Source organism: Sinocyclocheilus rhinocerous, unplaced genomic scaffold, assembly GCF_001515625.1.
Source record: "Sinocyclocheilus rhinocerous isolate Xijiao unplaced genomic scaffold, SAMN03320098_v1.1 scaffold2302, whole genome shotgun sequence".
Taxonomy (NCBI): Eukaryota; Metazoa; Chordata; class Actinopteri; order Cypriniformes; family Cyprinidae; genus Sinocyclocheilus; species Sinocyclocheilus rhinocerous.
This window is the reverse complement of record NW_015633527.1, coordinates 381,964-397,094: the sequence shown is the minus strand read 5'-3', so window position 1 is coordinate 397,094 and position 15,131 is coordinate 381,964. Positions and strand designations below refer to the sequence as shown.

At 36.8% G+C, this 15,131-nt stretch overlaps 1 protein-coding gene across 1 annotated transcript in view; it reads right to left on the bottom strand.

The window, feature by feature from the left end:
* Positions 1–2,671: 2,671 nt before the first annotated feature.
* Positions 2,672–15,131, bottom strand: part of LOC107744193 (neuromedin-U receptor 1-like) — a 19,218-nt gene continuing 6,758 nt past the window's right edge. Inside the window, exons 2-3 of the mRNA XM_016557715.1 lie at positions 6,649–7,553; positions 2,672–3,063 (exon numbers count right to left, since the gene is read on the bottom strand). Of these exons, the coding sequence (XP_016413201.1) occupies positions 2,672–3,063; positions 6,649–7,546 (1,290 nt within the window). The 5' untranslated portion in view covers positions 7,547–7,553. The remainder of the gene's footprint in view (positions 3,064–6,648; positions 7,554–15,131) is intronic.

Sequence of the window (15,131 nt, the reverse complement as noted above, 5' to 3'; positions counted from 1 at the left end):
AATGGGACAGTCACAAGCCTCCTGGTTTTCATCCAAAATATCTTAAATTGTGTTCCGAAGACTAACAAAGCTTTTACGGGTTTGGAACGACATGGGGGTAAGTGATTAATGACTAAATTTTCATTTTGGGGTGGAGTATCCCTTTAAGACAGTCTTGAGTATGATACAGTTGTAAGAGAGGGACTATACATTCAGGTAATGCAAATCCCGGTTACCCATTTATTAGTGTGTGGAAAATAAAATGATTTCTCCTATAGATTTGGCATGCTGAGGAGATGTATGATATCTTGCCATGGTGACTGAGATTTGTTTGTCCCTCAATAAACCATGCCCTCCATAAATAAAGAGCCGCCAATTGTATCTATGATGGGAAACAATATAAATATCTTTTTTTAAATAAAAATGGCATCAAAGGCTTTGATCAGTCTATCTGATCAGAGCTCATGCACTAAGATTAAAGTGACTCTCAATTAGTAATAACCTTCTGAAACACAATTATTATTCATGTAGGAGTACAGGATATTGCTTTGTGGCTTTTTGCATCTCTTCAATGAAATTCTCAGGGACAAAATAACCTATATTTCTGGCTTCCCAAACTCCATTTATCTTACCTGAGTGAACTGTGCCATTATCCATCTTCCCTTTATATCCTGACTTTCACCACTTTTATACATTTCATAAAGAAGGACGCTGCCAGCACATTTATGTTATTTATAGATGTGTTTGTGTTACTGTAGATTTCAGCAAATGGTTTGAAAACATTCTGCTGTGGTCTGCAGACCAATCCTTTTTATTTACACAGCTTGTCACAAGAAGAGATAGCTGTATATTTCAGTTTAGTTTCACAGTCAGAAATATAATACACTATTGGACATTAGACATTAAATATAAAACATTTCATCACAAAATAAAGCTTTTTTTCTGGTTTATTGTCTATGAACATTCCATGTAAATTTATATAATTGTTGAATGCAATTCTTTTTATACACTGATTTGGATCATGTAAGTCATCTCCGTATGACTGGTTGTGATTTCAAAGCAAACATTTTCATTCTTAGTAATAATGTGCACTGATAAATCATGGAAAATAAGACCAAATAATGTAGAAAGTTAATAGGGCCACTTTTGACTCACAAAACATATAAAAAAAAAATAGTAGCAAATGTTTTCATATGGAATTACTAAAGGATCTATGGTTTGCATTGACATTTTCCATATGTCATGTGCGCATGGTTCATGTCTGCAGTATATGCCCTAAGCCTTTAGTATGAATTAGCCTTCTGTCTTATTCCTCTTTCTGTAAGCCTGCAAGAAAATGTAAATTGTTCTCTGTATCTAATGTCAAATGTCATATTTTAGGTCATGCAGTTGCACAGCAAATACGCCAAATGAATTATTTATACATCTTGCACAATAGAGCCCAAAATACAGGTAGCCTAATATTCATCTGTGAATTCACAAAGTTGCGCCACTTTATTCACTAAACACCCGAATTTCAAATAACACAAACATCATGTGGAAATGAACGGTCTAAGCAGGATCAATTAATTTTTATCTTATTTTCAGATATTTTATTATCAAATTTCACTATAAAGCTTTATACAGCAGTTATCCTTAAATCCGGTCCTCGACTGATTGCTCGTGTGGAGTTCTGAGTGTCAGTTCACTGGATTTTCAGACGGATTGTCTTTTTCAAATATAATTCTCTGACTGTCTGTGTATTAGTGATGGGGATTTTCAATGACTCTTTCTCAAGTTACATCATACACCAGCAGGTGGTGGCAAGTGACTAGTCTTTTGAGTGAGTTGTTCATTCATTTAACCGATTCGTTCAAAGCGCTCATTCATTCTGCAATGAAATAAGTGTCACATTTCTGTCATGACAACTCTCGGAGAGTTTAGCATGCAGTAAACATGGCAATGTTAATGTGTTTGGTCTTGGCGGAAAAGATCTGCTACGCTGCTGCGACAGAACAAGTACTGAGACTTGCTACTGCCAATTCATCCACAGACACGCTGCTGTGAGCATGTAAGAAATACTGCTGCTGCATATATAACATATATGAGATAACCCCCATATATAACACACATGAAATCACCCCGTAGCAGATCTACACAGGTGGAGCTGGGGAGGTGGAGGGTTTCTGAAGCGCGCTGCAACTGCTACAGCAAGCACTAGCCAAGTATTTGAATGCTGAGCAGCAAACTCATTGGCTGCAGATGCAACAAAACCAGTCGGCTGCACTGTATGAATAATGATGTCATTATATCAGATTGAGTTAGAACCTATTGGCCTGCGCCCTTTAGTTTCATCACAGAACTTTGTATTTATGAATGATTCATTGAATTATTCACTTAACCACTTCATTCAGTAACACATGTTCATTCAGTAATGGCGCAGCAGTTCTACTGCTGCTTTGTTTGGAACTATTTGCATTGTCGTAGAAGACAAGGTAGCTGCCAACACAAGTGGCTTAATATTAACTTCATGCTTATGAAACTTTACAGTCATGCTTTTTCTTAAAAACCTGCAAAATTATGATACTGTACAGTACATGTGATCACTGTCGTTATTCAGAAATTATTACAGAACTCATGCTCATATAATATCCTGTTGCTTAAATTTATGGTTACTTTTGGATCTTTTCTAAAGCTTAGTTAAGTTCTTTTCTTAGGAAAAGCTGGTCTTATTTTCCTGGCATTCATCCACATCATAATCTTCTCCTTCAGTAGTTACCGTGCCGTTGCAAGGTGGGACTTCACTCAGGGTGCTGCGCACAGTAACCCTCGTCATGCTCAAAGAGCGTTTCCTTGGGACAGGATGACATTTGTGGTGGCACATCACCTCTTTAAACATCTCCCTGAAGCGGGTGGACATGAGGTTGTAGAGAATCGGATTAATGGCTGAGCTCAGATAGAAGAAGACCCCAGAGATGACATGAACATATTCATAGACCTGGAAAATCTTCATGTGCTCACTGCTCTTCTGGTCCATGAAACTCCACATGAGTCGATCGGTGTGGAACGGAGCCCAACAGATACCAAACATGACCACTAGTACAACTGAGGAGAAAATACTGTGTTACATATAACTTATGCCCAAATTTAATATGTTTAACCCAAAATATTAAGTCAAAATTCCTGTTTTTTTTTCTTTGTGAACATTGCCCTATTAAAAATGATCGAGTGTTTCAAAGCGTAAAGTCTCTAAAGTGTACTGTATATGTTTTGCCTTGTATTTATCTGTCATTGATTACGTAGATAAATAGGGGGAAAACAAATATGAATTGTCACTCACTTTGAAGAGTGCTGACACATCCAATTTAATGTTAATAACAGCCAAAATTGCATATGACTAAGAGTGCTTGAAGGAAGGTGATTATTTTTCACATTATTTACCCAAACCAAATTGTAACTCAAATAAAATGTTATCCTACTGCTAGCCAATATTACGTTCCAGCTACAGTTTTATTTTTTATTTTCTATAATGACTTAAATCTAGGTCATCTTATGGCTTTGGAAGACTTTTAATATAGTGCACAAAACATTTGGAGTACTTAAGATTTTATTTAAATTATGTATATTTTGTTTTTTTGAGTTTGACAGCCTCTATATAGGCCTATCGACTGTGTGGAAAACAGCATCTTTTTATGCCAAAAAAACAAAAAACTTGCGAAAGATTAGGACGTGCCGAAAGGTAGGGGGTGTGAATAAAGGTCTTGCTAATTGATTAGGGTTAGGGTTAAGGTTAAGGTTAGGGGTTAGTTTCTGTTGTAGTATTCTTCTTTCGGCACGCCACCTTTTGCCACGCTTATTACTCAGACCTGCAGCTACCCCTGTCTCACTTAAGTGAGCATGCCAGCTTTTTTTAAAGGAACAGTTCATTCAAAAATGAGTCTTGTCATCATTTACTCTAACTTCTATGTTTTGAACGCTGTAAATATACATAAAATGCAAAATGAATGTGCATTTTAAAGCAATTAATCATCCAGAGCTGATGTTCTGCAGTCCTTGGAGGGGTTGGTGTCATCTATTCAAAGGTTGAATAATAGAAAAACGCATGGTCCCTAAGATAGCACAGGTACGTCTGCCAGATGTCTGTTAAAGATCGCTTCATCTGGAAACCATCTGCTGTGTACAAACATCTGATAGACGTCTTTAAGATGTCAGTTTTACATGCACTCATCATAAACATCTTAAAGACATCTTCTAAATGTCTATTTGCCATCTGATAGGAAACGTCCTATAGATGCACTGCAGATGAGCAAACACTCTAAAAAATACAGTCTTGCAGACGTTAATGCAGACGACAAATAGATGACTCCGTACGTGTGCTATCAGGGTGATTAAATAATACCGTAATAACATTGTATGTGCCTTTACATCATTAATGCCCAATTTCGCTGATATTTTAGTGTTATTTGCATTTAAAAATAATTTTTTATTCTTTTATTCTCAAAACAGCCACAAAAGCAACACGGGTCATTAAAAAACATGAAAAAAACAGAAAAATCTCACGATTCCTAAGTTAAGCATTAATAAGAAGCTGCATACGCGGAAGCGTCACGTTTTTTAAGGTATAACGGATAGTGTCAATAAGAAGCTGCGAATAAGAAGCTGTATTCAGCCTTGTTTCTCTTTACTAGCTTTAGTGCGAAATAAAAACTTGGATGAACATCAAAAACGCATCACAACAATATGTGACTATTTTACGTTTTGGCCAATCAGTGGCGAATTCGAACGATCTGATTCGTATGTTTTAGAACTAATTCATATTGAAAATGTGTCAAATACTTAGGCTACTTCCAAATACAGTGCCAATTACTGAAATGTATAACCTCTCGTGTAATCGCACAGTGTGCTGCGGGGAAGACTTCAATAAAACAGCTTGAACTGTAAACATGTCAACAATGGTTTGGAGTATAAACCTAATAATTATATCATTAGAATGCAGTCTATTCAGTGCATAAAACTCAAGATGTGTTCAAAACGACTCAAGTGATGAAGCAGGACACATATGTTAAGAATATGCTTGAAGTGTAATATGATTTAAAGGGACAGTTCACACAAAAATGAAAATTACCAAATAATTTACTTACCCTCAAGCCATCCTAGGTGTATATGACTTTCTTCTTTCAGACGAATACAATTGATAGTTTTCACGTGACGTCACACCCTTACAGGAACGCCCACCTGGAGGGCAAAACGAAGCTTTGCTCCACTGACCGCCAGTTATTTTTACGCAGTTTGCATTAAGTAGTAATGTAGTAAAACGCAGATATTAAAAGGCGAAATTCAGTAAACATATTATTGATTATGTATATTTTGTACAGGCAAGCAGATGAAGCCAGAATATAAACGCAATGTGCAAAGTTTCACGTTAAATGGTTTCCCATAGAAAGATATTAGAAGGAAAACACTGAACCATTAAGCGGATTACGTTCATTCCGGCCTCATCTGCTTGCCTATGTAAACTATGCATAATAAATATAGAGAATATTACGGTTTCAAATATATTAAGGCACTTTAAGTGTTTTAACAATGTTTTGTCGCACTGTTTAAAATGTTTGCAAATGGCCAAAACTTGCATTTTGTTCACATACCTTTGTTTTATTCTTTTAAGAGGTGATCTAAATATTTGCGGCTGTGAAATAGATGGAAAATTGACAGGTTTGTCCTGCAGTTCTATGGATGTTTTGCCCTCCAGGTCTTCGAGCCGGTTATGTGACTGAAAGCTATGAATCGGAGTTGTATTAAAAAATGTCCTGGCTCTTCCAAGCTTTATAATGGCAGTGAATGGGTGTTATTTTTCAATAGTCCAATAAACTGCTTCCATCCATCATATAAAGTGCTCCAACGGCTCCGGGGGGTTAACAAAGGCCTCCTGAAGTGAATCGATGCGTTTTTGTAAGAAAAATATCCATATTTAAAACTTTATAAACTGTAATCTCAAGCTTCCGCTAACTGTCGTACTCGCGTTCACGAGAGAGTGTCGTTCCAGTGGATGGCGTAGGACGCAGGCGTAGCGTAAGTCTCGTGAGAACCATGTTTTGTTTACAGTAAAGAAAACCAGTCTCCTCTTGGCTTATATCGAAATCCTCCAACATTTTTCTTTACAAATCCTCGTTTTGTATTTCTAATTGTTATTTATTTCGGTGTTTTGTTTTGCTCTCTCCTCTGCGCTTCCACGTTCGTCACTTCTCACCGGAGCTTACGCTTCGCCTACATCCTACATCATCCGCTGGAACGCCATTCTCTAGTGAACGCGAGTACAACAGTTAGCGTAAGCTAGAGATTAAGGTTGATACATTTTTAAATATGGATAATTTTCTTACACAAATGCATCAATTCTTTTCAGGAGGCCTTTATTAACCCCCCAGGAGCTGTGTGGAGCACTTTTTTTATGACGGATGGACGCAGTTTATTGGACTATTGAATATCACCCATTCACTGCCATTATAAAGCTAGGAAGAGCAAGGATATTTTTTAATATAACTCTGATTGTATTCATACACCCCTAGGTCTAAGAAAGTCATACACCCCTAGGATGGCTTGAGGGTGAGTAAGTCATGGGGTAACTATCCCTTTAACACAGCCGTGGCACCGTCATACATGAGAATTCAATTATTGGCCAGCTGGCCTACTTACACAACATTTTAGTGACCTGCTGGCGACGGGTTTTCTGCTGCTGACTGCGTACATTAGAAGAGCTGTCTTGTCCCACACTGGCTTTTGCCTCCAGGACCTGCAACATCTTCTCGCGTTTTAGCTGCATGCCGATGAGCAAATACAGCACGCTGATGGTCAACATGGGCAGGAAGAAAAACAGCAGAGTGGTGATTTGGATGATCAGGTTGTACATCCAGCGTGGCTTGACCAGCATGCAGGTGGCGGAAGTGGACATGGCACCTACTCCTTTCCCTTTGGGAAGAGGGAGGGTGAAAATGCCATGGAGGCTGGTGTTGGGAATGGCACACAATACAGACACGCTCCACACGCTCAAGATCACCCGCCTGGCGTGAGTGCGAGTCACTACGTATTTGGCCCTGAGCGGATGAACCACAGCAATGTAGCGCTCCACGCTCAGCGCTGTTACATTCAAGATGGAGGCGAAACACACGGTCTCAAAGAGGAAGGTCTTGAAGTAGCAACCACCTTTGCCAAAAAGGAACGGATAGTTTCTCCACATTTCGTAGAGCTCCAAAGGCATTCCCAGAAGAAGCACCAGCAGGTCCGACACCGCCAGACTGAACAGGTAGAAGTTGGTGGGCGTCCTCATGACCTTGTTGCGAGCAATAACGATGCACGTAAGAATGTTCCCCACCGCTCCCACCAAGAAGATGATCAGGTAGGTGATACACACAGGCAGAAACACCGGGGAACGTCTGGGCCCCAGATATTTCTCCAGATACTCGACTTGGTTGAGGCAAAACTCTTCCATCTCCACCTCACTAAGGTTCAACACAATACTGGTGTTGCACAGCAGGTCTTGGACGCATCTTGATACAGAGGTATTCGTTGAGGAACAGTTGGGTTTGGCAATCATTCTGGACCTAGTGATGGAAGATGAAAGAGTGGGAGACAAAGGATCAAATTTGCTTGACGATCATGGACAAATTAACACATTTGAAAGTGTTTCGAGACAGTTTAGAGTGAGACAGAAGGAACTTGGGAGAATAAATAAGGGACTGTGGGAGATTTCTTATTAAAACTAAAATATTCTCATTTTATCTAATAAAAAATGGGAAGTTGATTTATTCACAGAGCCCATGGGGTAGACGGTAATGGTCACAGTTATTATTGCAAAACTTGACGCCATGAGGTGAATCTGAGGAGGTTTTTGTATTTTCCAATGCACACCTCATGCAAATAGGCAAATAAGACAATTTTTTAAAGCAAGGCCTCAATTTACCCCATTTCCTTCAATAACAGATTTTAAGCCATTTTAATTTGTCCCAAATCATAATGCACTGAAAGTGCATATTTTCCAACTAATATTGCTCAGAATTTAACGTATGGACTAGAAAGTTAAGTAATGATAGATAACTGTGATTATGTTAAACCTATAACAAGTTTTTCTTTTAAATGAAGTAAAACACTATTTTATTTACGATTCAGTACTGCTGTATTTAATTCTCTTTATTAACAAATTGATTTTCATAGGTTTCATTTTTTTACAACATGGATAAACAAAGCAAAAATGCTAACACTTAGGTCTCACTTATTAACATTAGTTAATGTATTAGCTAACATTAACTAACAATGAGCAATACATTTTTACAGCATTTATTAACCTTAATGTGCTTAATAACAATGCTCATAATCATGTTAGTTTACAGTACATTAACTAATTATTAACAGATAAAGCTTTTGATTTTAATAATGTATTAATAAATGTTGAACTTAACATTAACTAAGATTAATAAATACTATTTAAATATTGTTCATGGTAACAAATATAGTTAACAAATCTAAACAAATGAAACTTTATTGTACAGTGTCAAAAAGAAGCCTACTGTATGGCATCTTGTTTCAAAAATATGAAAGCCCTCAAATATAACCCATCTATTGGAAATTAGTAGCTACAGAATTTGAAGTAACAGGACAAAACTAACCAAAAGCAAAAAAGTAAGGGGAAAAAATAATAATAATTATAATTAATAATTTAAAATAATTGATGCATTTAGCAGACACTTTTATCCAAAGCGACTTACAGTGCATTCAGGCTATACATTTTTTACTAGTATGAAAAAAAAGGAAGCAAAGGAAGCTTTTGACTGATTATCCCTTGTGGAAAAGAAGTACACTTTAGCATACCTTTAAACCGCATTTACTTTAACTTTTAAATGTAATATCAAATAACATAGAACAGTGCAAATTATAATCAAGTACTTTTCACATGCTTTAGTGTGGTAGTCAACATCCAGTCAAACAGTCAAAATAGGTGCACTTCTTTAAAGCATGACAGAAGACTAAAACACAATGATTTAAAATGTACTTTAAAGTAAAGCTTTTAATTTGACATTTGTATTAATGTCATTTAAAAGTGTACTTAAGTGTGTTAAGAAATAGTCATGAAAGTGTCTCTCCTTAAGTTTATTTCAGTGGACTTTTATTTAATTAACATTATGTTATCTGCAAATACAGTTTTACAAAATATATATGATTTTAAATACACTACAAGTGCACATTCAGTATAATTAAGCACACTTCTTTTTCTCAAGGGTATATAAACATTGTAAGAACTACAGCATGTGTTACACAGAGGTTCACACAATGCTCTGTTTTGTTTTTCCCCAAGCGCTTGCATGAATCAAGAGGAAATTATGTATGCTTTGTGTTTTTTTAGCATAATTATATGAGAGATCAACAAGTGTGTCAGATATTTTAAAACAGCCCTTGTTGAACACAGTGCCGTGAAACAGTCAGACTGCGAACAGATCATTCAGTCTGAAACCTATACTTTATAAATGTATTCCCTGGAGCATTTCATTAAGGAAACCACCCAAATCAGTTTCAATTCCAATCTGCCTCTAATATCTGACAAGACAGCAATAAAGCAATAATAAAAAGTCTTTGAATTGAAAACTCTTACCTTATAGTTTGGCACCATGCACAATCCAGTATGTTAAAACATCAGTGACGTTAAAAATAAAGCTGAAGGTTCAGAAGGTTCTCATCAGAAGCCCTGAGCTGATAGTCATAATGTAAAAATGCTATTCTAGTCTGGTATATAAGATAATAAGCCCATCACACAAGGAGTGTTTCCTTGGTTATACAGAGAGACACAGTTACGCTTTTTCTGTCTCCCTCTCTCTCTCTCGTTGTCCTTTTTCTGTATGTCATTGCAAGTCTTGTTTAACCCTATACAAGCATGAGCATTGTGCTTTGTCCCTTTTCATCTTTACTCCAACACAGTGATTTAGCACAAAATAAACTAATTTCATTTGCGCTATTGTACTGTCAGCAGTTCTACGTTAAATTGAGCTGGATTACTGAATAGAATTTAGCTAGCTAATTAAATCGAGGGCCTTCGTCGCAATGCAGCATACCTTTGGTTTCCATGATGGTGATGATTCTCAAAGCTAATGAGCACCTGCCATTGTTTCCTTTATTCTCGTAGCGGAAATCCGATCCTTCTTAATTATTCCAGCCATCTGATTCAGCCGAGCTTATTCAAATCAAATGCAAACTCAGCTTGTGCGTAAAAGGGAACGTTCAAACAAATACAGAAATTCTTTCATTATTTACTCACCCTCATGTCGTTCCAAACCTTATTTCTTTTCTGTGGATTATAAAAGAGTATTTTTAAGACAGTTTTTGTCCATGTTATGAAAGTCGCTGATGTCCCTTCCTGACTCAATGACTTAATTGACTTAATGACCAAGGGGCCGTTCACACAGAATGCATTTTTGCATTGCACTGCATTGCTTTTCAATTGTTTTTCTTATTTAAATATGTGCTAGGCGCATGTGTTTGTCCACTGTTTGTTTCACGTTGTTTTATTTTTGTCTTGCTCATGACACAGCATTCAAAAAAACAAGGTGCTCAAGTTAGAATTGGTTTAACTTAAAAAAAAAAAAAACGCTTCTGGAGACCTTACACATTTTTACTTTCACTGAGCTGGTTCACACCAGTGTTAATTTCGTTGACGAATAATTTTCGCCATAATTTTCGTCAACAAAATTTTTTTCACCGACGACAACGAGACGATAACGAGCTAAAACTATTTTTGAATGACAAAAACTATGACGTAAATCTATTGACATTTTCGTCAACGAATAAAAACGAGACGAAAATATTAGGGAGGGACGATTTGGGAAGAGATTCATTCAGAACGAATCTGCTGCGTGGTTCGGAGGTTAGATGCGTACATATGAACCGGCGGGACATAAGCTAAAATACACTTGGTTGCTGCATGTCGCATAAAACGTTCAAAAATGTCAATATGGGGGAGTAAGAGAAGAGCAGACATATGGATAAATCTGATGACGCAAAAAGAGCTCAATTCGGTCCGGTTTTCAGAGCGCAGACACTGAAGCATAACGTTACACACACAGAAAGCGCGTCTCACAGCGCTCGAGTAATTACACACAAAATTATGTCGAATTGTCCGTTTTGACGAGTATTCACATAAACACAGTTGACTACGTCTTAAGTGAACGTAAACAGTTGGGAGAACGTGAATATCAGTACATTGCATCCATTGCAGCCGTGCATTCGGTTTTAAAGGGACAGCAGCCTAATTTAGTTGCTATTGTCCGAGTCATTGATGTTAATCAAGCAACAAAAGAAACACAGAAAATCACGCACTGCTCTTGACTGAAAAACTTTAGTAGCCCTAAAGATTAATCTAAATTTATTTATATAAATAAATATGTCTGCTTGAAAGAATGAAGAATATGGTAAACAAGTTGCTATAAAGAATGCATAATTAGCCTATATAACCATTGGTATTTCATTAAAAAAGAAGACCATGTTCTTGTTCTTTATGAGAAGTGGTTTTATTTAATTTTAACATAAAGGCATGTTGTGTGTTACCGCAGTTAAATCGGTGTCTATCATGATAAAACCCTAATATCAAAACTATATAATGAGTTTGGACATTTTAGAGAAATGCTTAATAAATGCACTGTAACTAAACCCATTAGATTTTATCCGACTAAATTTACTGTAGATATATTCGACTAAAATCTTATGATATTTAGTCGACTAAAACTAAAAACAATTCAGATGACTAAAATATGACTAAAACTAAATGGCATTTTAGTGTTAAGACTATGACTAAAACGAAAAAAAAATTTGCTGTCAAAATTAACACTGGTTCACACAGGGAACAGGGAAAAATACACAAGTAGAAATTTTAATTGTTCAAGCGCCACAATTAGGGGTTATTCACAAGTGTTTTTGCAATTAAAAGTGAGATGCAGGGCATTGCATTTTTCTTTTAAAGATTGAACTACTTTTAACCTAGTTTTTAAAAATACAATACGTTGCAAAAGAGACGTGAGCACAAACACGCTTATCTAGCCTAGCGGATATTTACATAGAAAAGTAATCGACTAAAACTAAAAACAATTCAGATGACTAAAATATGACTAAAACTAAATGGCATTTTAGTGTTAAGACTATGACTAAAACGAAAAAAAAATTTGCTGTCAAAATTAACACTGGTTCACACAGGGAACAGGGAAAAATACACAAGTAGAAATTTTAATTGTTCAAGCGCCACAATTAGGGGTTATTCACAAGTGTTTTTGCAATTAAAAGTGAGATGCAGGGCATTGCATTTTTCTTTTAAAGATTGAACTACTTTTAACCTAGTTTTTAAAAATATAATACGTTGCAAAAGAGACGTGAGCACAAACACGCTTATCTAGCCTAGCGGATATTTACATAGAAAAGTAGCACTCTGGAATGCAAAAACGCATTTTTTGTGAATGGCCCCTAACTGAGACAATTACAATGTTCTCTGTCCCCTTACTTGGAGATAATGCAAATGTGTGAGAATCTAAAAGTGCCCCTAATAGCCTCTATTACTCATTTAGAGTATTCAAAGCTAAAACATTGGCTATAATGGAAGGAAACTGAAATCTCCTGAACTATCATTATGTTTCATGATCTGCACTGCATATTCATATAATAGTTCTCTGCTTTTTCTTGGAGGTTTCAACAAGATTTGAGGCAGAGTTGACCTGCCCTCCACCCATGTCTCTGAAACGGGTCCATTGAAATGACAGGATGTTGAGTGCTGCCATCCTCCTCTGGTGACAAAGACATGATATTCATAGTTTCTGACAGAGCACTAAAATAACTGTTTTTACAACTCAAAACTCAAACTGCATTCGCTGTGATGAAGGACAATCTTGTAAAGATTTGAATTGCCAGAAAGCATTAAAGATTTAAAGCATCAACACTCTTAAAAATAAAGGTTCTTCATTGGTTCCTCAATGGTTCCTTGAAGAACCTTTAACATCGGTGGAATCTTTCCATTGCACAAAAGGTTCTATAGTTAAAAAAACTTCTTTAGATTATTACAACCTTCTTGACTGAGAAAAAATGGTTCTTTTAAACTGTTCACTGAAAGGTTCTTTGGCGGAACCCAAAATGGTTCTTCAAATGGCATTGCTGGGAAAACCTCCATTTTGGAACATTTATTTTTAATAGTTAAGGACTGAAGACTAAATAAATGTATTATTATTGTTTTTTTTTGTGAATGTGCTTCTTGGCAGCAGAACTGAGACTCAATGAGCCGTCATGAGCATATATAGCAGTTTCATATCATGTTGCATCATTTCAGGATTGTCTCTGAAGAAATTTCTCATGCTCACAGCCTAGTGTGACCAAACCGAAAGTGTAGAAAAATATTAGTCATCTGAGTAACTGGATAATTAGAAATAGATATGCATGTTGTTATGGATACCAATGACTTTTAGAGGTGTACGTGAGTAATGCAGGGTGTGGATGTGACATCTTCACATGCATGAATGCATGAATAATGTTCAAATCGGCTTCCCTATAGACCCGTAAATTGCATTCTAATTGACTGTGACCAGTGTTAACTTTTGTCCCTCTAATTTTTGTTCTTGCTGTGCAGACTTAAAAAGCAACCTGAGCGGAAACACCTTGTGTACTGACCTGAGTGTTCACTGTACATAAAAATTCTATAAAGGCTTAAAACTATAATAAAGAAATAAATTTCTACATTATTTCTTACATTTTGCTAGTCCCCCTTTTTGATGATTTTATGTCTGGTTGCAAACACGCACAAAACAGAACACCCTCTGTCATTATTTGTTATTAATGTTTTAATTAAACTCCATTGTCTTGTGCAATTAAATTCATTTTTCTGAAGTGACACACCGTGGAAGTGGCAAATCAAAGAGATGTGACCTCCAAAATCAAATACTGATGAGATACAGTTTGTGGCTGGAGATATTTAATGCATACAATTATTCTATTATTAATTGTCCAAGGCACCATTACAAAAGACCGGCAAGCAGATCAGACTAGCAATATAGTGCACAAGTTGAATAGACCACTTTTTTTATTCTTTTGTGGAGGTAAAACAGCTATATACAGATATGTTGCTGGAAACGCTCTTTGTTTAAAAAAAAAAAAATAAATAAAAAATTAATCTAGGGGAAATTGTTACCACAATTGTCACCTGTCTCCATCCTGCTGTATTCATGGTTTCATTTTGTTTTTCAAAGAGCAATTTCATGTGTTTTTTCTAATCTTAACACTGAATACTTTTTTACTCATCTTCTTCACTGTCATTTCAGTGGAACTGTGATTTCTAAAGGCATTCACAATGAAGCTGTAGAGGTGTCGCTCTTTAATTTGACTAACTGCTCCTGAGGAGCAGTTTCCTGGGCAACTGAAGGGATCTCTGAACCAAGCAAATGAACTGAAATCCTCAATGAAATAACGGCCGAATTGTTGTTTCAGTTCCTCAAAATGTTGAGTGATTATATCAATCAAAAGAGATATTTATCCCTGTCTCTTGCACACAGTGAGCGAAGTTGGGAAACATGTCCTCATTTTTATTAATCAGCCGATCACGCCAAAGATCCAATTTGCCAACGAATGCACTGACTTTGTCTGAAAGAAGCAAGATGTTGGCATCTCTCCCTTGCATCGATGTGTTCAGCAAATTCAACAAGTCAAAAATGTCTACGAGGTGCTAACCACAGGGGGTCGTCCAGGTACCGCGCAAGGTTGGACTTAGGGCCCTATTTTAACGATCTAAGCACATGGTCTAAAGCGCACGGCGCAGGTGCACTCAGGGCGTGTCCAAATCCACTTTTGCTAGTTTAACGACGGGAAAATGGTTGGCGCGCCCGGGCGCATGGTCTAAACGAGTTGTCCCTATTCTCTTAATGAGTAATGGGTGTTTTTTGGGCGTAACGTGCAATAAACCAATCAGAGTCTCATCTCCCATCCCCTTTAAAAGCCAGTTGCGCTCGCGCCATGGCGGGTTCGCTATTTACATGGCGGAATGTAATTTTTCATTTTTAAAAATGTTTGTGTGCTGCTGCACGTCCCTGTATGTGTAATAAGCAAAGTGTATGTGCGTTGTGCACCCGCCTATAGGCGCATATTACTAACGTGCTCTTTAAATAACGAAG